Source organism: Battus philenor, unplaced genomic scaffold (assembly GCF_028537555.1).
Source record: "Battus philenor isolate CCGP_79_NKW_IND1 unplaced genomic scaffold, ilBatPhil1.0.hap1 SCAF_27, whole genome shotgun sequence".
Taxonomy (NCBI): Eukaryota; Metazoa; Arthropoda; class Insecta; order Lepidoptera; family Papilionidae; genus Battus; species Battus philenor.
The window spans coordinates 5,327,466-5,354,965 of NW_027181690.1; the positions used below are offsets into that span (position 1 = coordinate 5,327,466).

General features: G+C 34.2%; 4 protein-coding genes across 4 annotated transcripts; 1 reads left to right on the forward strand and 3 right to left on the reverse strand.

Moving 5' to 3' along the window:
- The first annotated feature begins 1,011 nt into the window (after positions 1-1,011).
- Positions 1,012-1,611, forward strand: LOC137925351 (coiled-coil domain-containing protein 103). The gene is made up of 2 exons (XM_068768775.1): positions 1,012-1,154; positions 1,500-1,611. The coding sequence occupies exons 1-2, from the start codon at positions 1,012-1,014 to the stop codon at positions 1,609-1,611; spliced, it is 255 nt and encodes an 84-aa protein (XP_068624876.1).
- Positions 1,612-8,368: 6,757 nt separating this feature from the next.
- On the reverse strand, positions 8,369-10,426 carry LOC137925679 (cilia- and flagella-associated protein 144). The gene is made up of 3 exons (XM_068769151.1): positions 10,303-10,426; positions 9,590-9,746; positions 8,369-8,507 (listed from the first exon to the last, which is right to left on the reverse strand). The coding sequence occupies exons 1-3, from the start codon at positions 10,424-10,426 to the stop codon at positions 8,369-8,371; spliced, it is 420 nt and encodes a 139-aa protein (XP_068625252.1).
- Positions 10,427-12,192: 1,766 nt separating this feature from the next.
- Positions 12,193-13,939, reverse strand: LOC137925680 (uncharacterized). The gene is made up of 3 exons (XM_068769152.1): positions 13,816-13,939; positions 12,916-13,072; positions 12,193-12,382 (listed from the first exon to the last, which is right to left on the reverse strand). Exons 1-3 carry the CDS (start codon positions 13,937-13,939, stop codon positions 12,193-12,195), a joined length of 471 nt encoding a protein of 156 aa, XP_068625253.1.
- An 11,066-nt stretch (positions 13,940-25,005) lies between these two features.
- On the reverse strand, positions 25,006-25,671 carry LOC137925681 (uncharacterized). The gene is made up of 2 exons (XM_068769153.1): positions 25,364-25,671; positions 25,006-25,294 (listed from the first exon to the last, which is right to left on the reverse strand). The coding sequence occupies exons 1-2, from the start codon at positions 25,669-25,671 to the stop codon at positions 25,006-25,008; spliced, it is 597 nt and encodes a 198-aa protein (XP_068625254.1).
- Between the last annotated feature and the right edge of the window lie 1,829 nt (positions 25,672-27,500).

A 27,500-nucleotide genomic window follows, 5' to 3' on the forward strand; every position in this document is an offset into this window, starting at 1 on the left:
ACTCCTCACTTTGCAAAAGTTTTATCTTACTTTTTCCTAATTGTTATTTTCAAAGGAAGGCTCTTCTGTTGTTTTTATTTTTTACCGCTATTTATTTCTATCTTTCATCACTGTTTCACTAAAATAATAAAAAATAATAATAAAAATGTTTCTCCATCATTATGTAGGACCATCCAAGGGATTTGAACTGTAAATGCGCGCGCAAGTTTTTGTTAAACTCGTTCATTATGAGACGTAGTAAAAAATAAAAATAGCTCAATAAATAACTATTAAAAGAAATATGTGTTACCAGTAATTATAATTATAACATGTTTATAATAATTACACGAATAAAACTGCAATCGAATTACAAACTCTGGGTGATTAATATTAATCGGTCGTGTTAACAACTTTGTTTCCACGTAAGTGTTTAGTCAACATCAAGTGCAGGGTTGATAAGGCAGGCTTACTGTTAGTTGCGTAATTTGAAAAGTTATAGAAGGTTAAGGCACATGTATGTAAGATATATACATGTATGTAAGATATGCACAAGAAAATTATTCTTAATTACAGGTTTAATTAGAGATTTAAGTAAAACCTCTAGATTTAATTGAAAGGATTGATTAATATTTGACTATAATTTTATATGAATATTTTTATCGTAGTTTATATTATTTATAAGAGAGTATTCTACCGCAGCGGTGGCAATCAGGAGCCGGTAGACGCATTATGGATAGGCTCTCCACTACGTGGATCGATGATATATTCAAGATTTCGGGAAGTTGTTAGATGCGGGCAGTGTGACATCAGTCATTGTGCCCAACTTTGAGGGAGGCCTGTGCCTTACAGTGGAAGTCTATCAACTGACATGAATGCATGCAATGAATGAATTCTATTGCGTTATTAACATAAAAAGACATGTTTACGTTACCATGGAGATAACTTTAGTTGAGCGTCTTTTCGACGTATGGATTAGTTTTCACTGGAACTTAGACTGTTAAAATCAATTGTGCTCATATATAATATTCGATTATGGATAAACCATTGAGTGCGAATGATTTTGTAGCCATGGAGGGCCAACTGAGGGACTGCGTGGAGGAGGACAGGAAGTACAATCGTGTCAACGATGTGAAGTGTGACGCCATATACACTGCCAAGACTTATGAGGAGTTTGCGTGAGTTGCATATTCTCATTTGATATGTACCTAAGTGCATTTAGTATACGTGATGTTTGGTTATAGGCTATTTCAAAGCATTCTGGATAAAGTGATCTCTCTGAAAAAGCCTTTGCTCTAGGGTGTAAGTACGTTGTTTAGAGATGATTATAACAATGTACAAAATCAATCATTCAAAATCTAGCCATTTAGACGCTTCTTTGAAGGTAAGGTTTTATATTTTATCTAAAATGACAAGGGCAACGACGATGACAAACATTTATGTAAGTGGAAAATGTCTTACAATCCCTTTAACTTCGAATTGCTCTAATTCTACAGTATAACATGAACCATTTTTTATTCCAGAGATCGTGTTGCTGCTGCTCATTTACGACCTTTGCAGAAAGGGGATTATAAGAACAAATGTCCTCGCTCTTGGAATCAGTATGCTGTAGCGGATAAAAACAAAGATCAATAAAACAAATGTACAATTAATTAATGGTTTTATTTTACAAATAAAAGTTACATTAAAAGTATACTATTATCAAAATATAAACAAAATATAAATACAAAAATAAAAAATAATTCGGTATAATTAAGATATGTCTAATTTTTGGATACCAAATTTGTTTTGGATTTTACTTTTTTACAATTTCATAGTCATATACTAACGCCTTTTGGGATTAGCCACTTGTATTAGTATTTCGGTTTTAGTGTGGGAGCTTTCTTTAAGAGGTCTGTAGAGACGTCGGTCGTTGCGGTCGATGAAGACTAGAGGCTCGGAATACCATCCGTACCTTTAAAGGATGTCGAGATAGGAGAAAGATCGCATTTTTTACGTTCACACCTAACAGTATATGGGAAAACCGTTTATTGTGATGTTAAAATTCAACGCAGCAGTATAGGATATTCTTTTCCTATTCTTAGTCAAAGAGAAAAAATATTTGGTAGTAATTTTAATTCCTTAAAACTCCACACGAACTTCTAAAATACAACTCAAGCTCAAAAAAAACTTAAATAAAAATAATGTTTAAAGCATAAAAGTATTTATTAAATGTCTGTTTATAGATCATAGTCGAAAGCATACGTCGGTTTCAGTTTAAAAAAAAAATATCCAGGCTGTCGTTAATATACTTATCTTCTAATGTGTATGTTTATATCGGTGTTTGGCACTAATCGGTGTAACATTATTTCCGAGGATGCCCCGTGGAGGGGTGAAACACGTGTTGAGTGATTTAACGGCGGTAGTTGTGTAATTCGCATAGTTTGCCGCATGCGTATTTATCAGCGGGCTGACGGGCGGTGCACTTTATTGCACGACTACTGCTACATAGCGGAAGTAGCTATATATTAGTCCTTTTCTTACTTAGGATGAACTTCCGCAAAGTAACGCCTGAATCCATTAGATATGTTTACATAGCATACTACATGCCTGGCTTATATTAAAGATATTGAGCTGGAGTTTGAAGGTCTCTACTTGTCTTCAAGCTTGTTTGAAGGCTAGAGATGTATGTTATATATGTTTATATTATATGTATATATGTTTGTAAATAAAAAAATATACCGTAAGTAACGAGACCCGTCTCGTGTAGACGGGTGTAAATAGCGACGTGAATGTGTTTCCTAAAAGTATGCGTATACGCTCTGCCAATTGTGGCCTGGTACTACCGAGACTAATGAGGAACAAAATTGATAACGAGCTAAGGATGTGTTAGCGCAGTTCCAATTCGTTTTTGCTCTTAGGTCGATTGTTATAGGGCAAATAGACCCTATGACTTTTGATGTATCTGGATTGGTTCCTATTTAGTCTTTATGTAATCGCTTATCGACTCAATGAGCCGAAAAGATAACAATGACAGGAAACAGCAAGAATGGCAAACTTTTATTGGACATATTATGTATGAATTGTATGTTTAAAAGAAAGCAACACGTAATTGTTGATGCCTACTAATCTCATGACACTTTCACGTTCTTACAAAAGTGTATTTAAAAGAGTCAGTATATTTGGCCAATAAAACATATCTATGTCATTAAAGGTAATGTGATTGTTTTTGTGCCTAGCTTTTTCTATTCGACATTTTGCCAATATTTTTAATACTGGGAAGGTGTTTGAGGTCAAATGTTAGTTGCTATTAGAATACTAGGATCAACTAGCAGAGTCATTATCATCATGATTCCAGCAGAAAGTCTACTACTGGCCACTTCCATAAGACAGGTTGGAAACTGCCTTGCCTTGTTTCACCTTGCGTTAGACGTACTACGCTGCATTTGTCGGTCAATAATCTCAATTTTAAAACCTAAAGGTCCTGTCAACGATAAGTTCTGGGGCTTTTTTAGTACGAAAAAGAAATGCAATTTGTTTACATTTGATTCGCCGTAGCCGGAGAGGAGTACTTGCTTCGTGGACCTTTAGCTCTGGACGCAGCGACGTTTTCGCTGTAAAGTGCCTCTTTTTGTATCATCTCCTTGGAAAGTTTTACTTGATCGTGAGCAGCATAGAACTTGCCAGCCACTGGGTTCACTGTCAGATATGAACAATTAAATTTAGTAGAGTTACTGCTATAGTTACCGTTAAGAATTCCGAGGAAAGCGCACTGCATTCGTTTATCTTAAAGAACTCAGGATAAAGGCCTGGCTATATACAGTTAGCTTGCGTAAAATACTCGATCATTTCGGTTACATTGCGTGAACGAGTTCCGATAATTTGAAAGAGCAAACAGTCGGCAAGATAAAGCGTAAAAAAAGGGTAAAGCGGCATCTAACACAACTATCACAACCATTCTAAACTAAAATTTTCACAAAATAGGCCTGCATGGGAAAGACATTAGCAGAAAATAACGTGTTTTAGCCGCGACCTCCAGTCATGAGAAAGTTACTAAGAAGACTGTCATAGAAATTACGAAACAATACACATTTAAATTCTACATATCTTTTCACTCCTTATGGCCTATTTCAGTGCAATATTTTTGGAAAATATTTTAATACGATTTATACATATTAAAATGCATAAATATCAATACATAATCGTGTCTATTCCTAGTTACAATTTTTATTTTAGATCAAGATTTTGATGATAAAAAAATTAAATTGTTATTGATAGGTTAGATCTTTGTAAGCGGTATGTAAAAATTAATGTTTTTTTCTGGTTTGTGATACGCTATGTTTTTGTAAATGTATTTTTAAAAGTTTTTCAGCGATATATATCGGAAACGAAAGTAATATTGAAGCACTATTTAAATTTTTAGAGCATTTTAGTTTATAGAAGGCAAATTCTTGGAATTTTTAAACAATATGCAAGTTTAAAGTATGAAGGCGGTAGGCTTTTGACTAGGTGAAACGACGACATAGTCAAGGTCGTGGGTAGTTGAAGTAAATGGGCTGCGCACGACATGTCACCGTGGCGATTTTTGAAAGAAGCCCTATGCCTTACAGTAGACGTCAATCGGCAGACATAGTGATGATGATCTTAATATTGTCTAGCTTTTTTAATTTACGCAAACTTCTAAATGGATTTCTCATAGTCATGTTTTATTATTAATTTGGAAACTATTTGGAACTTTTCTGGAAACAGTGAATGAATAAATTAATAAAAGGTGATTCAAAACCTTTCTTAATAACAAGTCTTATATATAAAGATGAAAAGTACACAATTTGATATAGCTCTTCTAGCTTTTAATGTAATTTACCTGAAAAGCAAGGTCTGTATATTTTGTAGTTCCGAAAGTGTTTCACCTCTCTAGATATCATCTCGTTAAGCATTACGATGTCGATAGGCATGCGGACGCCGAAAGTACATTTTCCTGCGGCCATTATGATCTGTTCCTGAAGTAAATTATTGCTTTTCAATATTTAACAAGATCAGCTTATTTCACCTCCGCGTCCGACTACAAATGCACAGACGACCTTGTTAAGGTGGTCGGAAGATGTTGAATGCAGGACGCTTTAGTGTTATTGCAAATATATGAAGCCTTATGTCTAGCAGTGAACTCCTACGGCTGAAATGATGACGATGATAAGTTTGTTAATTCCATTGCTCTATCTAATTTTTAGCGCTTTGAATGGAAACTGTGTGCACTTTTGTTTGTCCATAAATTCGAGTTTCCATAACCTTTGGTTCTTAGAAATTTACGACGTAATAGCACGAGGAAAAATAGGGTTAACAATGTGAAAGTTGTTATATATGGCAGTAAACGATAAAACACTATAGCCAGGTATGAAAGGCGATGCGTAAATGTAATGTGGGTGCATGCTGTATGTTGAACGCACGCTGAATGATAGAAATTAAGAAGGATGAAAGAGGGAAGGTAAAAGTTTGTGTCCTATCCTGAAAACAAGACGGGAAAACAGTATTTAAAAAAGAAAAAAAACCAAAGAAAATGTCAAGTTTACCTTAAAATATTGATTTCGTCGAAACTTTTAAAACTGCTATTGTGTTACTGAAAATCTGTCAATTTATTTACTTTTATTAATGTCAGATTTAGTTTTTTTTTAAATTGTCTAAAGTAAAAGGATATGATATACTTTGAACATAGATTTTAAAATATTACTATTATTTTTACAACGTATTTATTTCTAAATTTTTTTAAATAAAAATTTTAATGAAAAGAATTTTTTATATTGTATTGAAAATTGTTTGCATAATTTTCATGTCAAATTTTTTTCGTAAATTTGTTTGCCTTTGACATATTTTGTCTAACATGTGTTATAAGTTCTAATATGTAATCTTTTAGAAAAAAAATCTTAATGTAATACAGTAGAATAATAAGAAAGAAAACTTAGTTTTGTATTGGAATAAATATTTGATGTATGTGAATACAGTTTCTAACTAGTTAATTATTGTAGCCATAAAAAAAATTTTAGACATTAATGTGGTGCACGCGATTTAAAAATCAATATCGCGTCACACAACATTGTTGTAAAGTGCATTGATTACTATCGATATAGGCACAAGTTATACACAAATAGTAAAAAATTGTCATTCGTATATGAGGCTAGGAGCTTTTTTCGATACCATAGACATCAGTTTTCAGATAATTTTAGGCCGAGTTCTATAAATAAGGGTTAACAGCATTAGCGAGTCATACTAGCGATCATTATTTCAGTCGTATGATCACCGCTTGACATATGCCTCTCTCATAGATGTCCAATAGGACCGGTTGGAAGATCAGCATTCAGCGCCTTCCGATGACTTTCATAAAGTCTTCTTGTGGGTTGACCTACGCTGCGCTTGCCGTTCCGCGGTCTCCATTCCAGTATCTTAAAACCACAGCGAAATTTAACCAAGCATTGATGTGCCCTTTGCCTTACAATTCGGTGTTACAATCCTTCAACTCTCTACTCTATAGTAGTTTTAGTGTAGTGTGTAGTTTCTATAAACAGAAAATAGATAAGCATTGATGCAAATCGATTACTTGTGCCAATATTAGCCGATACACTAGAGTAATAATTAACACCGCCTCTCACTGGTTTCAGTCTAGTCATGGCGGGTGCTCTGTAGCCGTGTCTTTGCTATCCATGGTGGAGTTAAACCTACATGGCCCGTTCGAGGTTTAAAGCCTGTCTAAAGTGGCGACTCCGAATGGGCTTAATAAGCCAACTCCAGATAAGAGCCGCGAACCAGATAAGAGCGCAGACTTATAGACTGCGTTTCAGAGGTCGGTGTCTCTGCCGCGGCTTTCGCAGTGGAGATGGAGTCGCCGCAGCGAAGATGTTTTTGTCCCACAGCTCTTTGTATGCGGCCAAGGTTAGTCTGTGGGGGATAATCATCAGGTTTATAATTCAGTTAATATTTTTTTTATTCAAGTAGGCCTTGCTGCTGTAAGCTGATAGAAGCGGTTTTTGTCCCCAAGAATATTTATCATTCCTCAATTGCTTTTAGTGAGTAGATTGTTTTTGACAAAATTTATACACGGTTTAGAGTCATAGAAGTCTAGAACAGGCTTCTGAATCAAGTTGTAAAAGCGTATACTCAATCCCATAAAGAATTTTTGAACTCTGCGCATGCGGTTTCTTTTCAAGTATTTTATATTTTCCGATGTTCCAATGTTCTGCTACGTATTGCGGCGGAGATACACAGAGCAGATACGCCGTAGGGGCAGAGAAGAGCCTATTCTTAAAAGTACACGCTCTCTTGTTTTTTTTACATCTGGGTGAGAGACATACACGTGTCCTTTACGTCACGAGACTGAGTCGTGTGGGCGAGGCTGTGGACGTGTAAAAGCAAGAATGGTGGCCTCGCCACATCGCGATGTTGGAAGATCATCGATAGGGTCTTCCTTTGTACAAGTCCAACATAACCCGTTGTAGCTCTGCAAGGCTATGTATGCAAGGCATTTCCTCCTCGGAAAAAATAACAATTAACAATATTAAGGAACATCTTGATACATATAGCCAACTGTTGGACAGCGGAAATTGATGCAGTGGTAGATTCAACCTAAAGAACCTACTACAAAATAGATCTATGCAAAAGTATCCTAACATAAAATTAAATAAACTAAAACTTAAAAAAGACAAACAATAGTTTCGATTTCCAAAACAGTTGTACTTTTAAATCCTTTTTTTGTGCAAAAAATAAATTTTTTACGTGCAAAAATATAAAATATGTTATAATATAATCTTCCTAAATGTATCTTCTCAAACATTCCTACAACTCACTAGAAAAATATTCTATTTTTTTTTCATGATAATAATAAGATTCAAAATGACCACATTAATCGTTAATTCAATCAGGCAGTGTTTATTCAATATATCTTGCAAAAAAACACAGACGCCGTTACTATGATATGTGTTTTGAAGAAGTCCTTTTGACAAAATAAAACTACATTGAAATAATTTAATTTGTATGTTTAATTTAAAAAAAAATACAATTCATAATATAAGTATTAAAATTAAAACTATAATTATTAAATTAAAAATACCTATAAAAACGATACATGAAAATAAATAAAATTCAATTATTATATTAAATAATTCATATTAAATAATAATTCAAAATAAATAAAATTAAAGACTGTTATCAAGTAAAATATTACAATAGTAGTAAAATAAACACTTTACTAAAGAACAGTAAGTTTTTAGAAAAACTTTTGTATACTGCTTTTATCTTAAATATTATTTGACACAAAAAACACCTGTAAACAGGTAAATATTTTATGTGTAAATATTTATCCGTACAATTCATTAAAGTTACGATCAAAGAAGGCACTTTTGTGTGAATATTTGCTACCTTCCTCCTCTTAGCTTGTCTTTTTTTCCTTAGGATTTGACATAAGAATAATAATTTCAATTTTTGTATGCGAACTTTCTTTCTTCGGATGGTAGAATCGACGGTCGTTGCGGTCCATGGGAAGGAGAGGCTTGAGATACCAGCCGTAGCTAAATAATAATAAATATTTTTATGTTTACTAAAAGCTATATTTGTCTCTATTAATTTCGAGATCATGTTTTCAGCACACAATTAATCCTTTAAAAATAATTCACACATTAAGAAAACCTTAATATATTTGAATTAATTTACAAACCTGTCATCCATTTAATTAAATACTTTAAGTACACGAGAACTCAATATAAGTTTAAATAGCTATTTATTTACATGATTTTTAATGATTCGTTATTCTTTACAGCAGTTGATATGCAACTTTCTACTTTTGAAAATGTTTCAATTTTTGAATATTGATCGTTTCTTTAAATATGTTTAAGCTTTCTATGGAAAACACTTTTGTATATAAAACCTAGGATGTGTAAGTGAAATGAATAACTGCGAAGGAGACGAGAAACTACACATTGAGTCGATTGGTTGAGAATACCTATAAGGTATTAAGTCTTCTATTACACAATTAGTAAAAAGGGTAACTAAATACATGTTTGTGCGTAGAAAGAGACTCCGAAAATTAAGATAATTATATCGAACAGCCCATAGAAGAAGACAAGAATAAAGATATCCATAGACGAAGGAAATATAGATAAGCCAAATAGCACGCTAACCTGGGGTCAAGGTTCTGCAGTAGAGTACATCACAAAGTCCTTGTTAATGTCATCGTAAGAAGCTTCCAATTACTTCTATTACAAATCTATGGGTAAGACCTATGTCCAGCAGTGGACGTGATGAATAGTGATGATGAACCATCAACCATTATTCCTCATCTTTTTAAAGTTATATTTATGCATTAATTCGCTATTATTTATGTTGTGGGGATGTATGTTAAATGTGACTGTGATAATGAGAATATTCATATGTACAATATGTTTTTTTTTACAAATTTTAATACATATACAATTAATAAATAATACATATCGGCTATTTGAATTTACATCTAATCAAAGAGTCAGGAAATAAGGAAAAGGGTTTTTGAAACTTAATTATAATCCCTGAATGCTACTAGGCGTAGGAAATGTATAATTATGTCTACTAGATGCCGAAAGATCTGTTTTTTAACACAATAAATAGTTGTACTTACTTGTGACTGCTCGTAATTGGTTCAGAATATTTACTGCGCGGTCCTTGGGCTCTGGCCTGCAATACTTTAGCGGTGTACGTACCAACTTTCTGTTTTTGTTCCTCATTTTCTTGGAGAATATCGTGAGCGGCATAGAACTTGCCAGTCAGGGGAGTAACTGATAAAAGAGTCAAGAATTTTATAAATCGTTCCTATAAAGATGTGTATTAAAACCATGTCTCGTCTGGGTGTCACAGATTCGGCGGGCTTAAGGGTGAAGAGCGTAGAAAGCGTACTTATTTTTGTCAGAGTTTATTAATGTAATAAAAACGAACCATATCAAACCAATATAAATATTTACGATAAAATAACTATTGGATGTATTTTCCGTTGTCAAAATTTCGCTTCTGGGAAGGGTCTGTTGACTAAACGTCTTTCGATTTTTTGTAGCATCTTATCATCAGATATACTCAAAGACCTAAATCGTGTTTCTCCTAGAAGACATAGAGGAATCAGTTCAGAGTTGCATCCTAAGATTATGCATTATCACCGACACTCCAGCCATAGAATGTACACTGCTGGACATAGGCCTTCTCCAAATATTTCCAATAAGATCGGTTGAAGTCTGACTGCATCCAAAGTTTTTCGACGACCTTAACAAAGTCAACTGATCATCTTGTGTGCACGTCCTACGACTAATAATATTAAAGAGTGGAAATAAATATGTAACTAACCTCCGAAATTAGGTCGGTATATCTTGTAGTTGCGGAAGTGTTTCACCTCTCTGTATATAATTTCGTCAAGCATATGAATGTCAATCGGCATTCGATTACCGAATGTACACTTTTCACCGACCATTGTGATTGTATAATATAGTTAAACTGTAAATTATTATTAAAATAATCAATATTATTAAGATGATTACTGTGGTTCCATATTTAAGAAGTGTAATGGTGGACAAAACTGTGAAATTCTTGATGTTTCTAAAATTCAAAGGTTTTATTAGGTAAATATTTACCGAGAAACGCATGAGAACTATTTTTGAAAACAATTAAAATATGTGAAATTAATAAGATATTTATAAGCATTGCTTTAGAATAAGTTAGTTTCCACGTTTCACTACACCGCGTATATTTCTGGTTATAAGTTGCTTAGTTTTAATATTTAAAATTTCAGGAGTCGCACAAGAGAGGAAAATTCTGACATTTTTCGTCCATGATCCTGATCCTGCTTCTTGTTTTGGTTTTTTATAAGGATTAAGAATTTACGCATCTATTTTAATTGTTCCTATAATGATAAGTTATTATTATATAAGTTATCATTATCATTACGTTAGACGCCAACTGCCAGGCATAAGCCTTCACCAAAGATCGCCACGATGACCGGTCTTGCGGGGTTCGCACCCAGCGACTTGTCGCGACCCTAAGTCGACGACCACACACCTAGTGGGTGTAGCCCACGGGTCCTAAGTAAGCTTCATAAATATAATGTGTAATTGAAAAAAAAAAACACTCCGAATCGATAATGCATATTAAAAATTGATACTAAAATTAATTAATAAAATTTTAATTGCTTTTATTGACATCAGTACATCACTATTATTATTAGTCGGCACGAAATTATTCGAAATGATTACCTGATATCTGTATATCTTATAAATCCTTATAAAATTAATAAATCTAACAAAAGATAATTAATCTAAAATAAATAAACTTTATGAAATTAAAATCTTCAAAAACATAAACGTCGTGATAAATGTCTAAAACAAAATTGATAATGTCAAAATATGACAACTATAAAGAGACCGCTTATTTTTAAAACATAAACATAGGCCGTATTAAGTAGACTAATGGAAATATTTCTTATCAAGTTTTTATGCATGTTCATTGCTTAAAGGTAACCTTTTACTTTAAAAAAAATTGATAGCGATATTAGAGCTTTATTTATAAGACTTAATTTAAATCAAGAATTAGTTGTCACGACTAACAATACTACAATTTTTTTCTTAAATAATCAAATAATATGAAAAGACAATAGTGAGGTAGAGAAATAAGTCGAAATACTAGTTCGTCTAATGTCTATTGTCTCTTTAAAAATCTTTTGCCACAGTTAATAGAAAAGGTAGGCAGAAATAGGTTATAAGTGACAGTATTTGTTTTTATTTTTCTAGTAATTTTAAAATCATCGTCAATCTACTCGTCAACTGCAGAATAAAGGCTTTATCCACGGTCTGCAATACTATACCCTCTGCTACAATGGTCCGCACACTGTCTCTGTTCTTAGGGCGACCTAAAGTGCGGTACATCTGGAAGGAGAGTGGCCCACCCTGATTTTACTCAATTTGCAGCCGCTAGTACCACAGTTATCTGGTTGGTTCATTGGAACTATAGTTTCTATAATTTAAATGCTATATTCAATTTTAGTTCTCCGTTGAATTTCTGGAAACTACCCTATGAATTTAAATCAAACAAGGACGGTTTAATAAAGTTCATAATGAGGATGAATAAAGAAACAATTATTTTAAGATTAAAACAGACAAATACTTAAAAATATTTATGTTAAACAAAGCGGAATACATGAGAATAAAACACTTAGAATATATTAACAAGCAAATGTTAAAAATTTCAAGATTTCTCTTTCTTTTTTGGCGCCGGCGGAGCGGTGGGCGTTGCAGGCTTATCAGACTTTTTACTCCTGGGGTTTGCCATGAGGATGAGTACTTCCACTTTGGTGTTGGGGCTCTCCCTCTTCGGCTGGTAGAAGCGTCGGTCTTGCCGGTCCATCGGGTACACGGGCTTGGTGTACCAACCGTAACTGTAACATCTCTTTATTTAACCTCTTTAACAGTCAATTGTTTATTCATAGTATTACGATCCACGAGTATTTCTATTATGTACCTCTAAATTTACGTCGATTATTTTTGTTTATATATTTATAAACACTTTTTTGTACACCATAAACAATAGAGGGAAAAAAGAAACAATTCATATGGTACAAGAGGCGGTCTTATCGCTCGAGGTGGTCTCTACCAGACAAACTTTGGATAGAGATGACAGACATCATATCGTAACATTACAATTAATTCCAAAAAAAATTAATTATAGAATACTTCAAATTGCACCTGAATAGTACTAGAAAGAAACATCAGCAGAATAAAGAATTTTATTACGTTGAAGAAAATTTTTAAGACAATATAGTTTGTAATTACTTGTATATTTCCTTAAATGTCTCATTTGAGTTAAGAATGACTGGCGCGTGCTAGCCCGTAAAAATATATCTGTGTTACTGCGGCCATGTTTAATAATATATTTATTAAAGATTGCTTTATTTAATATCATTGAACTAACATATGACTGGTCGTTACAGGCGTGGGATATTTGCTATGAGGTCCCTTGGCGCGCGCCTCGGAGACTTTGTTTATGTAGTGCTCAACCTTCCGTATTTGTTCCTCCGAATCGTCTTGTGGCGAGTGGGCCGCGTAGAATTTGCCAGTCACCGGTATTGCTGTAATGATAAGTCTAAAACTACAAAATGATTTTTTTTTGCAAGAGGCTGTTTAATCGGGTGTTTAGCTCTGTAGTGCCTCTCTATTTACTGAAGGTACACATGAAATAGACTAAACACATACACAATTATATAGTTAAGACTTTCTGGTATAACCAAAATTTTTCCATTTTACCCATCATCATGATCTATATGAGTCTATTTGTCAAGTGGAAGCAAATTACCCAGGTGAAAATTTACGCACGTCATTGTTCTGCAAATGCTCGTTCTTTAAGCGCTATCAGTTCAATGATTTAGCTACTTAAACTTGGTAATGTATATTGTATCTATTACTAGCAGAAAGTGCAATATTAAAATTTGCGCCTTCATATTGGCAAAATTTCTATTACGCATAACATATAAAAATTAATCGTTTTTTAACCACGTCATCACTTGGACAAATTCCACGATACCGTATTAACGTTAAAATAAACTTTAAATTTTAAATGTAAACTTTATGCTTTGACTTTAACTTTTCAAAGTTATAACCAAAATAATTTTTTATTACATTTTTTTCTATATGAATATACATAACAACTAGTCAGTAATCCTTATTATATAACCATTGACTGAATTAATTGTAAACGTTATCTTGCAAATAAACAACAAGATTATGACTTTACCGATTTCATTTATCTTCTATTATGTAACTAAATGCTTTGCAGAATGTTCGCTTGAAAAATCGTAATAAAAATTTTACTAACATCCAAAATTTGGTCGGTATATCTTATAGTTGCGAAAATGCTTCACCTCCCTGTATATGATTTCATTAAGCATATGAATATCAATTGCTATTCTCGTGCCGAACGTGCACTTCTCCCCCTTCATAACCATTTTAAGGCTTTCTTATGAACCTAAAAATAACAGTTGTACTATATAGTTAACAAATTTTATAATTTCAAAAAGGAATTGCTAAGTACATTCGACAAGATTTTATAATTATTTTGATTTGATTTTTTATACATATTATGATTAGTTAAATTTTCTACATATGCTATTGCTTGGTGTGAAATGTGGATCTTATCTAGAAAAATCATCTGAATTTCTCGTGTAAAATGTCTCATATTCAGGTGAGTGAGTCACCACAAAGTATTAGAGCAAATAAAAGAAATGGTAACCATATTACGTATTAGCGCCTACTATTTTTTTCAAACATACAATACTCAAGAAGATTATATAAAAGTTTATTCATTATAACATATAAGCCCGCGAATAAATGTCGAATAAGACCAACAGGAACAACCAAACAAAAAATTCATAAAAAAACTTACCTTTGTTGTAAGTCTAATAAATAAAATTGCTTAAAAAAAGTATAAATCTAAGTAAGGTAACTTATTAGGATGTCAAAAATATATAAATATTAAAGCGCTTCAAAAATATTACACAAACAGACAGTACTAGAAAAGTGGTAATGTCAGAATATATTGTAATGTGCTTAAATGTCAAATTAAAGCGTAAAAAAGAAATTAAAAGGATCACTAAATATATTCGGCCAGTAGTTCTTACAATGGTTATATACTTATTTTTATAATTATGATTTTATTTACATTTCGCGTATTTTATATTTACTCCAAACAGTTTGTTTCGTCCTTCAATATTTAAAAAAATACAAATTGATTCACAACAGTAAACTAAGTTAATATTCAGGATAGGTATTAGATATTTATTGGTAGTATTATTGCTAGACAATAAAATAGGAAAGGAATAGTACCCGGCATATGATTTGACACGACGGACCTAAAACAAATATCAAGCCAAACAAGAGCGCAGTTTTATTAAGTGATGCTTATATCTGTCCGTACCTGACTTCAAACTGTAGTGTGCTTCACATGTATTATATTTTATAATACTTCACTATTTCGTGAATTTTAAATGGTATTTTATGAGGTCAATAATGATAAAGGCTTTCGAGGCAACTGGGATGCCAACAAAAGGTTTGAATTCAATTAGCATTTGACAAATTTATCAAGAAAACATCCAAAAGGACTTAATACGCCACTTTTCTTTTCTTTTGTGTTATCATAATAATTATCATTTTAGCTTCACGACGTCCACTATTGGACATAGGCGAGAGGACGAGAGCGATCTGCTTCTAGCGTCTTCCGAAGACTTAAACGAAATCATTTGTACTTTGCGTTTACCGGTCTATCGTCTCCACTTTAAAATCTTCAGACCCTAGCAGTTGTTTTAAGCGCTATGTGACCGGTCCACTGCAACGTGTACATATTTATAAAAACTTTGAGACACAGTTTTTGGTTTATATTCTTAAATTATCCCTTATTTTAAATATTCAAAATTCACATATAGTTCTAGGAACCAATTTCGTGCTAACATGGAGAGCCCACTTGGGCCTTGTTTTGTGAAAGCAATTGTTAATGTAATTATTAATCAAGGAAAATCGTATGAAGTGTCAAGATGAAAGCCGATTTGATATTACCTAGGATTCTTTATTAAATATTTATAACTGCACTGTTATGTTTAAGTTTCTTCAAATTGTTTGAAAACTTTTTAGAAATTTTTTTATTAGATAGGATTTATAGTTTGACTCTAAGCGTAATAAATTTAAAAAATGTGGTCAACAATCGTTTTTTATAACAATATATTATAAAGAAATTACTAGCATTAAATAAAATCACGCGATTCTTATTTGCTCTAATATGTTTGCCTTCGTAAGAGTAAGACTATGCAAGAGATGTTTCAGACAGAATTTTCGCATCCACGCCTTAAGGGACGCTATCAACAGATGTAGACAGTAATTTTAATAGGTTTGTAACACTGTTACCGGCTATCTTGGCCGTTAAATTAATCTGAGATTGCGGTTAAATTACACTGCACCTTTACAGAGGCATTACACAGGTATTTATAGTCTACTTTGTATTGTTAAGGTCAGGGTACTACTTGTGTTTACCGCTCAAGGCTGTAACAACTTTCCATCGTGCTAATGATTTTTCGCGCATAATTTTTCCTATAGCATTTACGGCAGATACCTTAAATTACGGGTGAATAGTTTTTCCTTTCTTTTTACTTATCTCATTAACTACATATTAATATTTTACTATTTATTATTATTTTTAATACCTTATTACTATACTATTTCTTTAAGTATTCCCTTTTTTCGGAGCCTCTTGTACACCCTATCGAATTTGAGTAGTTTGAGTTTTTTGTGATTTTTCAGGTTTTGTTTTTATTCCTTCTTTCAAGCCTCATATTTTCCTTCATTCTCTTCTTCCATCTTCCTTTACAATTTCTGTTGTACTTCTTCCCTTTTTGTACGGCAAAGTGCGAGATAAGAAAAAAAAACCTGAATGCTGTTTTAGTAGGGCTGATGGAACGGAGCAGCCGATGCTCCCCCTCGTCCCGTTACTTCATACCTAAGGTGCAGTAGAGCGGTTTCGCAAGCCCACATATGTTAAGCATTTTTTGAATTTGATAACGGTGAGTATAGTTTAGTCGGTTTTAGTAGTACTGTTTTTAATTAATTGATATTTATGGAATGAGGTAGTCCGTGTTTGTCTTATTATTGTTAATACAGGAATAACGCCGATAAAGATACTGGTGTATTAAGCTTTGTAATAATTCAAAAATAAATTTAATTTAATATGTTAAATAATAAAATCGTGTTTGTAGTTTTTTGATTTAATATTGTTTACCGATATAAAAATGTAATAAATGGGAAGTCCTCCCAATGAAGCGGTCCATGGACTGAATTTTAAAACCTTGAGCGCCCGCTATATCGCCCATTCTTCACGCTACCAAGAGGCGCGTGAGAAGCTTTGGCGTGCGCTGTTTGTGATAAGCGTAGCGGATTATGCCTCTTAGAGGAAATTATAATTGTAATATTTTTAAATTTTACTCGTAATGTCTCTAAATAATGAAAAAAATTAGAACAAAAACTTACCCATTATAAAAAAACAGTGTAAAGGATTTTTTTAAAATGATAATAAAAAATAGGAATGAATTGATCCAATACTGTATTAAGGATAAAGAACCATAAAAAAACTTCATTATAGGCTTCTCAGGTACAGGCGCTTTTTGAATCTTCGTAGCTTTGTAGGAAATGGGACCGGGTATAAGACTCAGGCCTACGTTCACCTTCACCGACCAAAATCCCCTTCACGCTTAACAAAATTTTAAAATATTCTACTAATGCTGCTTTAAGAACTCGTTTCAGAATTGGGCTGTGTGTTCGATTTTGACAGATCTACGTCCCTCGGCAAGTTATAGAGAAATTTCGTTGCTACACCTCGTACTCCTACTTTGATTGCTTACAAACTCACTATGAAATTACTTCTATTTATTTCGTTTACCGAATCATAGAGCCTGTTCACCTTAGTTGTGTGGTCTTTAGATATATATTTTTTCCCAGAGAATAGTTAACTTCAGAAGTTTTATTAGTATTACACGTTCTATAGTTGTTGAAAATAAGAATAAGTATGGTATAGAAAACCAGTGAGTAATCAATCAGGTATAACAACACGAAATAGGTTGTAGTTAAGATCAGTTACTCCAGATTCAAGCTGAGAGAAATTATTAATTTAAAGTGAAGAAAGAAAAATTGTTATTACTACTCATTGTAATATTATTATGAAACTTTAAAAATTATGATTTATAAAACAAAATTATATACTACAAAAAATGCGTACGGAATTTTTTCAGAAACATAGGGATAGGAGAATATAGGTATTAGAGATTTAAAACACAACGCTCCTCTCATGACAGTGAACGTAACACAACGAAAATTCCAATCGCCCGTCGCATCCCGTCGATATTGCGGTATCCGCGAAATCGACACCCGGCAAGACAAGTATTTCATAAGGCGTATAATTGAAATAGCCGCAAATAACCTCCCTTCTCTTGCCACCACGGCTAACTGGGAGAAATAGGGCGCCGGTGCTGTTTGGAGGCCACCGTAATGCACGTTCTTAACGGCGAGGTTATAGGTAAAGAAGATTATACATAGTCGGTCCTTAAGTACTGTCACAAATGTAAATACACATAAAACTAAAAGTAAGTGTTTTCTTAAACATTCTTTACCTAGATTATTTATCTATATAATTAAAAACACCAACTATTCAAAATGTTCACATCTATTTTTGTCTGTGCGGCCACTCATTTGTCGCTGCACGATCCTCATGTCAATTTTTGTCCAGTAAATTCCATATTTAAAGAAAATGTTGTTCGCCAAAGTAATAATTCTATTAAGTTTGGTCAAATTTCAAAAATAATCATTTTGTCAAAAATCATTGTAATTTATTTACAAGTTTTGTTTGTCTAGGTATCGCGCAATTTTTAGTTTGTTTATCAACATTCAGCATTATTTCTTTAAAACTTCATCATCATGATCATTATTTCAGCCGGAAGACTCGCCGATGGTCAAAGGCCTCCATAGATTTCCAATAGTACCGGTTGGAAAAAGCTGATGGAAAAATGAAAAGAAGAAACATTTTTGTCAATTTATTTTTGAATTATACTTTTTTATTACATACAAAAATTAATTTTTTTAATTAAAATAAAATAAAATTTTTTGCCCATGTCAGCTTATGGTGTAGTAAAATTTACAATTCCGGTTTTTTTATCTAATTTAATGCACGTCATTGATTTTATCTATTTTAATTGCGTTTATAGCATTTAAAAGGCGAAGAAATAAACCTAATCGCTTGTTACGTTGACGAAAAAAATAATAGCAACAATGAAGAACGGCAGAATAGAAAGAATACTGATTACGGATTATCAGCATTATTTAATTTGAAATGACCAAAAAGTAATTTAAATTTCATGTAATGAAAGTCATTTTAAAATTTCTTATCTAGTAAAGTTTATACCCGTAAGATAAAGAATCGATCAAAGCTAACAGGGGGCGAGAAATTAAATTCCTAAGCACGCTTGAAATGCGAACCAGACAATAGCCATCGTTTAGAGAGTGTTGAGAAGACGCTTAAATAAAAGCAGGTGCAAGGTAGACTAGTTCGAAATAAAATTACTTACATAGCAATAAACACTTTAAATGTTTTTTTTTATTTATTCAAGCCATTTTTATGGCATCCTGGTATTATGTCCACGAATATTTGGCGGACATACGCGAGATTGAAATGATACTTTTACGACATCTTGTAAATAAAGGTTTTCATTTTCTCAATTGTGTATATTTATAAGTATAAGATATAAAAATATATTTTCGATTATTCTTTACCCGTAAAGTAAACAACAAACAGACAAAATTCAGAACTATTAAGAAATTTATCATGTAAACAATAATATGTTCAATATAAAAAGGTATTTGTCAATTACGTTGTCATTGATGAATTGAAAGAGGATTGTCTACAGAATAACATTCGACGCAATATAACATCGTCGCGGATTATTGTTTTATGTAGCATAATAATGTTTACTTCATAAACAAGTTGACATTTTTGTCAATAGATTAGCTGAATCACTTGGTTTTTTATTAAGTTTTTCTTATAGGTCCCTGAACATTAGTAATTGTGTCTCTTTTAACTTAATATCGCTACGACTTAAACAGTAGTCGAACAATGACCTGCAAATGTCTATTAAAATACACAATACAGAAAATAACTAAAACTGAGCTATGCAGGCAATGCAAAGCTTTGTCATCTTTGAGGTGACATGACAAAAAAAGCAAATTTAATATTTTGCAAAAATAAATATTCGGTGGCAGTTTCTGAAGTTATTATTATTGTGTTGCAGAGTACGATTTCAATTAAAATATACATATAAAGCTAAGATTTCCGCCGGTCTTTCGTAATTTTTAACTTACCATACCACAGAGTTATTTTTTTATCTTATCTGGGACGATGTAAAATTGTGTATAACTACACTGAATATTCTATACATGTGGGAGTGTTTATTGTGAACGCGACTTAGAATAAATGATTTTACTTTTGGTAAACGTTACTTTATAACGTAATTGAAGGAATGAATATGAAAATGATGGATGAATAACGAGCATGCTGAGACAAATACTTTTTCCAAATTATGTGAAAAATGCAAGTGAAGGAAAAAAATGAAACCACGATAGACACAAACAAGACTTTTTTTGGAGCGCTTTATGATTTATAAGCGAAATATGTATGCATATAAATATTATTATATTAATAGAAAATTACGTAAGAATTAAAAAAAAACATTATTTGTAATTACTATTAAAACTTGGCACCTTTGACACAAACTTCTTCAATTTATTTCACATTTAATCAATTAATAAAGTGATTAGTCTGAAATATGTTAAATTGAATTCCACAGGCCAATAACTTCGTTCAGTACAAAATCCGTCTGGACACTTAATAATAGTCTATGAACTTAACAGTTAGACTATCGTTATCATTAAACGCTGATTATAATTACCAGGAGTGGAGAAGAGGAACAAATTAGGATTATATAATAAAAACTGTAAGGGTGTATAACGTTTATACATATAAAAAAGCTATTAAATAGTTCGTGGAACAATTTCAGTACTCTATATAGATTTCAAAGTCATTTATGCGCGTAAATGTTCTACTTCAGGGTGCCTTTTGTTAAAAGGTGTTTCTTGTATTCTGAATCATCTTTATCAAGCTAGTTTATTGCTTCATTTTTGAAATTGGAAATTACGCTACCAAACTGTAGAGAAACAAATACCAAAATTATTTAATCAATGTCTTTATATCAGCCTACAGACGCCCACTACAGTTACACAAAGTTCGGAACGATGACGCAGCGACTTCCCGCGACCTAAACTATGTCGTCGATCTTGGATCTAACTTTTTACTTACATTTGATTAAACAATAGTGTCTGCTAATTATTGGGTACAAAAAGTAAAAAGTGTGATGTTCTCGACGTATAATCCCGTTGTTATGCTAATATGTTATTACGCAGTTTACACTGTTATGTGGAGTTCCGATTCAGGACATCCTGTAATATCTACTGTTTTTTTTTTCAAAATTTTCCTTATATTATTCGCAAAGATATTGTATTATAAGTTTATATTCCGTGGAGATACATCTGAATTGTCAAACGCAAATAGTATGGTTATAAAACTAATATAATAAATGCTGTTAAAGTACTTTTTGTGAGAAGAATAATCTGTTAAATACGGTTTATTATGGATATAATCTTACTTAGTTGGTATTTTGCTCACATAATGAAGTTTTCGATATATATACACATATAGTTTATAATGGTACAAATATTGATGAAAATTAGTAAAGATTTAAATTTTTTATTATATTTTATCAATGTGAACGTTAGTAATAAGAACACATTAGGGAAGCCAGATATGAAACGAAATTTATTTTCACTTTTAAACTAAGGTTCGGGTTATGGTAACCATGTAGATAACCTAAATCACATTAAGCATATTAATTTATATACAAAGGGGTTATTACAAGCTCTCGCTTTTACAAATATTTGAAATAAGTTAATAAATTAACAGAACTAAGTACGTTTTCTCTTAATTGCAAATCAAGAGACAATGCAACTTTTATTTAAAATTCAAAAGTGAAATTCATTTAAAATTAAATAACGTGTTACAATGTTTTAAAATAGGAAGCGAATCCATTATAACAAGGATATCTATTTAAAATAATGATTTTTTTACATAATAATAGTTTCAGGATAGTTTATTATTATTTTAAACTGATATTGGGAAAAAAATATTTATTAATAAGGTTGTCTGGTAGAGATCGCCTAGAGCGATAAGACCGCCTCTTATACCATATAAATTATATTTTTTTCCTCTATTTATTGTCTATGGTGTACAAAAAAGAATTAATAAGTATTAAATAAATAATAAAATACATACATACATATATATATATATATGTATAAATATATATATTTATAAATATATAGTTTCTCTTTACGTAGATGCTGCTATCCCGGGTGGCTTTTGTAGCTTCATCGGAATTGTGTTCGCAGACAACGAAGGGTCCAAAAAGGCATACTTAACAAAATTTACTAACCCGTTCGTATTCCTGTTGAAACTTGACGATTGCAAGAAGGCAGAAGATTGTAGATTTGTGAGTGTAAAGTGTATTGAGTGTAAGTGTGCAAGCTGGGATGGCGATTGAAGGTGGGATAAGGGTCCTAGTTCGGATCGCCGTCGCTGTATGTGGAAGCAAGGTCGGGGGGTCTTCTTCGTAAGCGAAGCGGATTGTTAGAAATGTGGTGCCCGTATCTGTTCGCATGCTTGCAAGCGATCTGTCATGAGTGGAGTGGTTGTAGTCGAGGCGAGGCCTTGAAAAGGCTTATTATACATTTGATAAATTTTTCTCGTCTCTTTTTTATTTTCATCCAGTATTCACATAACCAGTCAATCACTCTTCTAGCATATATCTCATAATCTACATTCTCATTTATTCTTAATTTCCTTCGTTTTATCGCCTTTCATTCTCTCCTCGATCAGTATAGGGCTATTTATCACAATTTATTCTTATTACATTAAAGCTTAATATATTTATTTGTATCGCAGTTGTATATTTATTTCGATGTGTATTTTTTTAAGTTACTTCAATATTTTTATTGTTTTTCATATATACTTTCACACATATTTTACAGGTCAACTTTGATTTAATTCTTATTTAAAATTCTTACCCGACCCTGTTTTGATTATGAGTTTTAAGTTTTATTTCTTACGATTAAGCTCTCAATAATCTACTTTCAGCAATTGAGGAAGGTTGCTCTGCCTACTTTGTCTTTTATAATGAAAGCGATGCGGTGTTGTGTGGTTAGTTGGTTGAAAAAGCCATGAGGTAGGATCAGCAAGGACATCCTTATGACACCACATCTTGGTCTTGGATGAGGTGCGGGGTGTACAGCGAGATGAGTTCGCTTAGAGGAGTTAAGAGTACGTTGTCGTTGATAGAAGTAGATCTTTGAGCAAGCCTGACAAATTCCTAGACTGTTGAGAGGTTTAAGTCACTGTAGGCACCGATATATTGTATGAATTTTATACTAATTGTATTACCTATGCTCATATATCTAGTAATATTTTCAACAACAATAGTTTTCGTTTTAAAACAATTTCACTTCCGAATTTAATTACGCCATCATTTAAGAATTGAGACCGTTCTATTATTCTATGGCGGCCAAAGGATTCCAGTCTTAATAGCGTAATTATCGTTAGCGGGACGATCAGTCGGCATTCTTTTAAATTTTACGTTGATTTAAAATTTGAAAAGTTTTTATAGTTGATGAATGTTATATAATACAATAAAGTCTTTGATACGATTCATGTAACAGAATTCCAAGAATCGGTAAGCGTAGCGTAGCCCGTTGTATTGCAAATTAATAATTAGTGGAGGAGGTCTATGACCAGCTATGGACGTGTAACGGCTAAAATTATGCCTATTTGATTTTAAAACAGTGCTACAGGGACTGTAGTGCGTTTCTTTTGGAGTTACCTGGGTCACTCACCACTTTAAAAGAAGAACATCGGGGTTGTTTTGGATGAGAGGAATCCCGCATCGTTCTTTTCTCTCCCCGAAGGGCAATGTATCGTGTGCAGATCCATAAGATTGTCCTATTGAAATTAAAAAAAAAGCGACAACACTTGCTAAAGCCATTGTTTACTTACTATTTATTGGCAGCCGATATATAATACCACCTCCCCGGTGTAACCTATCATATAACATACCTAAAGGCTTAAGATAGATAGTCTTCTGCAGCCTTGATTAATACATAGCTTTAATTCAATTCAAGGCGAAAATCAATTTCGAAAACTGTCAGATAATACGGCCCATGAGGTCCATACACGTATCACGATCGTTTTCAACGCCCGATTTAAGTTGTCTATTAATGTATACATACGAGTGAAAGTAAATTTTAAGTAATTTTGATTTGTGTTAATAATTTCATTTATATGTGTGTGTATAATATATTATATATCTCAAGGATTTAATTGTTTTTATCTAAACCAAATGCTAAAATTGTTATGATGTAAATGTTTTTATTAATTTTTAACTAAATTTGTTTTCTTGGCATTCAAGCATACACCGATACCTTTTTTCGAACGTTCAAGATGCCCCGCCTCTGAAGGACGGGGGTATGTGGGATTCCTACCCATTAAACCCACCGGTGATCGGCTCCGCGAGCCATCGCCCCAAGCTCGGCGAGCTCCCTGGCCCTTTCGAGGTTGTCCCCGCTGGAGACCACCAGCGTGTCGTCGGTATAACAAACGACGCACACGCCAGCAGGGAGACTGGCTTCCAGAACTGCATCGCACGCGAGATTCCACAGGAATGGTCCTAAGACCAACCCCTGCGGCACCCCGCGCTTGATCTCCCTCTGGTTCCTCCTTCCGTCTTGCTCCATGTACAGGATGTACCTGTCTCGCGGGAAGAAGATACTGCGGCCCTGCCTTCTTTCCTCTAGGCGACCAATTGTGCCTCCTTCCAAGGCGTGGGGAACGTGGCTCGGCGGAGACAGCTCGTAAATAGCTTCACCAGCCTGCCCTCCAAAGACGCCAGACTGAATACCCAGACCCGACCGATATTCCGTCGGGCCCCGGTGCGGTGTTTCGCGCTCTGAGGCGGCTCACGGCTCGATTAAGCACCTGTGCCGTCACCCCCGTCTCATCCGTCCACTCCTTCGGCTGTGCCGCGGGGCGTGCGGAGGGACTTGACCGATCTTCCGGAAAGAGAGTATCCACTACTCTCTTCAGAAAGACCGGTTCCAAGGTCTCCGTCGTCGGAGGCATACAGGGCCGAAGTTTTCCTAGTACCATTCGGTATGGATGCTCCCACCGCTCCCCGTTGAGTCTCTGTAGGAACTCGATCAAGGACCGAGCTCTGGCGCTCGCTACCGCCTTCTGCAGCGCCTTTGTAGCCGCCCGGTACTCCCTGTACAGTCTGACCATCTCCTCCTTTGGAGCTCGCCTTCGCCCCCTTTGGGCTCTGGTTTATTGGCGGCGGCTCAGAAAGCAGACTTTGCGAAGTTCTGCAATTTCCGCCAACCACCAGTGCATCGCCCCGCACTTGAGAAGACCGGCCGGGGGTATCGACACGTCGCGAATTGGCATCAGTGTCTCTCGGAACCAGTTCGCTCTAATTTCCGGTTCGGACAGAACATCTTCAGCGTTCGGCCAATCGGCGACGCAAGCGGTGGCCTCTAGCCGCTCTTTGTCCAGCCGCTTCAAACACCACCGTCGAGTAGTGCTGCCATCGCGGCCGCCGGAGTCAGCGACGGGCCTGCGGATCGTAACATCGAAGACTGTGTGGCGATGGTCAGAAAGAGTAACCACCTACTCTGCAACCCACCAGGCCGATAGTATACGCATTGCAGCAGGAGTCGCAGTTAAATCCACAACGAATTCCCCTTGCCACCGCACGCATATGCTGACGGATCCCCTATTGACAAGTCGGAGATCCAGTCCGGCCGCCCACTCCAGAACGGTGTCTCCCTTTAGATTGTCCCTAGTATTCCCCCACGCCCTGCTATGGCCGTTGAAGTCTCCAAGGACGATCAACGGACAAGGGAGGCAGGCCGCAGCGCAGTCCGTCACTCTATCGAGATACTTTTCGTAGTCGGCGAGAGACCTGCTGGGAGACACGTAGCAGCCTATCATGGCCAAGCGACACCATTAACTGCGATGTAGCCCTGTCCCTTAGATATTAAGGTGCAGGGTGGGGTTCCCTCTCGGCCCCTTTAGTAGAAAGCTACGGAGCCTGAGTCGTCGCCGAACCAACGAGGGTGGTCAGGCACGTTATAGGGCTCCGCTATTATTGTCAAGGCAAGGGATTATGAGTTGTCCGGTTTTGGCAGAGGCCAAGTGCACCTGGCACATCATCGCATTGGTCGCATCCTCTGTCCCATCTCTTAAAGATGGGCGCAGGATGCTACCTCAAGCCTGAGCGGCTTGCCTCTAGGACTGCATTGTCCTTGACCGTTTCTCAGTTCTCGAAAGAACTGATGGTACGCCCCCAACCCTACCAGTTTTAGTCCATGCAGGAACATGTCCGATACCACCTATATCTGGGTGGCATACCCCTATCCGTAACTCCAAACGGGATACACTGATACCTTGCCTTAATACAGTACATTCACTTGCACGGAACGTCAAAATATTATTAAAAATAACGTTGTATTAGCCAAATAGGAATAGGATAATTTTGTGTGTAAATTTAAGTGTAATAATTTATGATTTGTTATTAATGTATGCGTTTATTTTGGTTGTAATGAAACGTATTTAATAAAATAAAATATGTAATATTAAATAAATTGTTGATTTGGAGCTCATTTAATCATTATTAGCAAAAATAACTATTTTAACATAAGACTGAATTATACAATAACTATATGTACAATATATGTACAATAACTCGGGATCAGCGAAAGTTAAAATTTTTCCACCTAAGGCAAAGGAAACAGTAAATGGTGCTGCCAGTATGTCTGAATTTTAAAAATCCCTAACTTCATTGTCATTCACCAATAAGCAATGGGAATTTATGCTGATAGGATTTTTATACCAAAAGTAGAAATGATAAAATGTAACAAAACGATATACAATAAAGTCAGAGTCCGAATTGTAATAGATAAAAAATATTTCATGTAGATTATGTAATATTTTATTAAAAAGGATAAAGGTTTAATTTTTACTTAATATTTGTTTTATAAATTTCGAATATAAAAATTTCCGTTTTAGTAAGCAAGCTCAGTCAATCGTGACACGGGCCTTGTATCAAATTTCCTAGCCGTAAACAATATATGGTATCAAAAGACGAGAAATATTTATTTATGCTGGAATTTAAGCTTTAGGAATTATTTAAATGAATGGATAGTAAAAAACGGCGGTGTCGATCCTTTGAGATTTATGACATGTACTCTGTACTTTGTACTGTGGATATATGTCTTTTACATGAGGCCTCTAAACACTTAATGAGCGCTGTTCCGTTTGTTTTTCTTTCTTTTCCCCCTGCTATGTGTGGGACAGGGACGTTAAATTTAAGTGTAATTTTTTTTTAGTTTTTTTATTCTTGCTCCTGCCTTTCCTCAGATATTCTTTCTCTCTTTCCTCCTCTAAAATCTTTCATTTATCATGTCATCTTTCACACATCGCTTTAGTTCCCACATCTACATTCGTGATTACATTTAGTTCTTATATCACAGCATATATTTATTTCTTTTCTTTATTTACAGTTTTAGTTAACAATTTTTAATGTGTAAATAGAGATTAGGCAAGACAAGAGAAGATCCACGACCTCTAGAAGACCTCCTGAAGACTTCATATCTGTGTGAAGTTTGTCTGATCGCGGCCGTACAACAACGCATTAGTCCGGCGTTTATACGGCGATTCACAATAAAAACTTTATGTAAGAAATCAAAATAAAAAATAATGTATATGAAAATTTTAAAATTTTCAATGACTTGAAAAAAAAATGCCGAAAAGCGTTTTGT

Bases quoted from the DNA above. Each gene is read 5' to 3' on its own strand.
- LOC137925680 (XM_068769152.1), bottom strand. From the start codon at position 13,939: ATGAAGGGGGAGAAGTGCACGTTCGGCACGAGAATAGCAATTGATATT. The intron at 13,073-13,815 runs GTTAGTAAAATT...TTATCATTACAG, and splicing joins ATACCGACCAAATTTTGGAT to CAATACCGGTGACTGGCAAA. The intron at 12,383-12,915 runs GTTAGTTCAATG...GAGATGTTACAG, and splicing joins CCTGTAACGACCAGTCATAT to TTACGGTTGGTACACCAAGC.
- LOC137925679 (XM_068769151.1), bottom strand. From the start codon at position 10,426: ATGGTCGGTGAAAAGTGTACATTCGGTAATCGAATGCCGATTGACATT. The intron at 9,747-10,302 runs GTTAGTTACATA...CTCTTTTATCAG, and splicing joins ATACCGACCTAATTTCGGAG to TTACTCCCCTGACTGGCAAG. The intron at 8,508-9,589 runs GTAAGTACAACT...ATTATTATTTAG, and splicing joins CCAATTACGAGCAGTCACAA to CTACGGCTGGTATCTCAAGC.
- LOC137925681 (XM_068769153.1), bottom strand. From the start codon at position 25,671: ATGATAGGCTGCTACGTGTCTCCCAGCAGGTCTCTCGCCGACTACGAA. The intron at 25,295-25,363 runs GTGGGTTGCAGA...TACGATCCGCAG, and splicing joins ATGCGTATACTATCGGCCTG to GCCCGTCGCTGACTCCGGCG.
- LOC137925351 (XM_068768775.1), top strand. From the start codon at position 1,012: ATGGATAAACCATTGAGTGCGAATGATTTTGTAGCCATGGAGGGCCAA. The intron at 1,155-1,499 runs GTGAGTTGCATA...TTTTTATTCCAG, and splicing joins AAGACTTATGAGGAGTTTGC to AGATCGTGTTGCTGCTGCTC.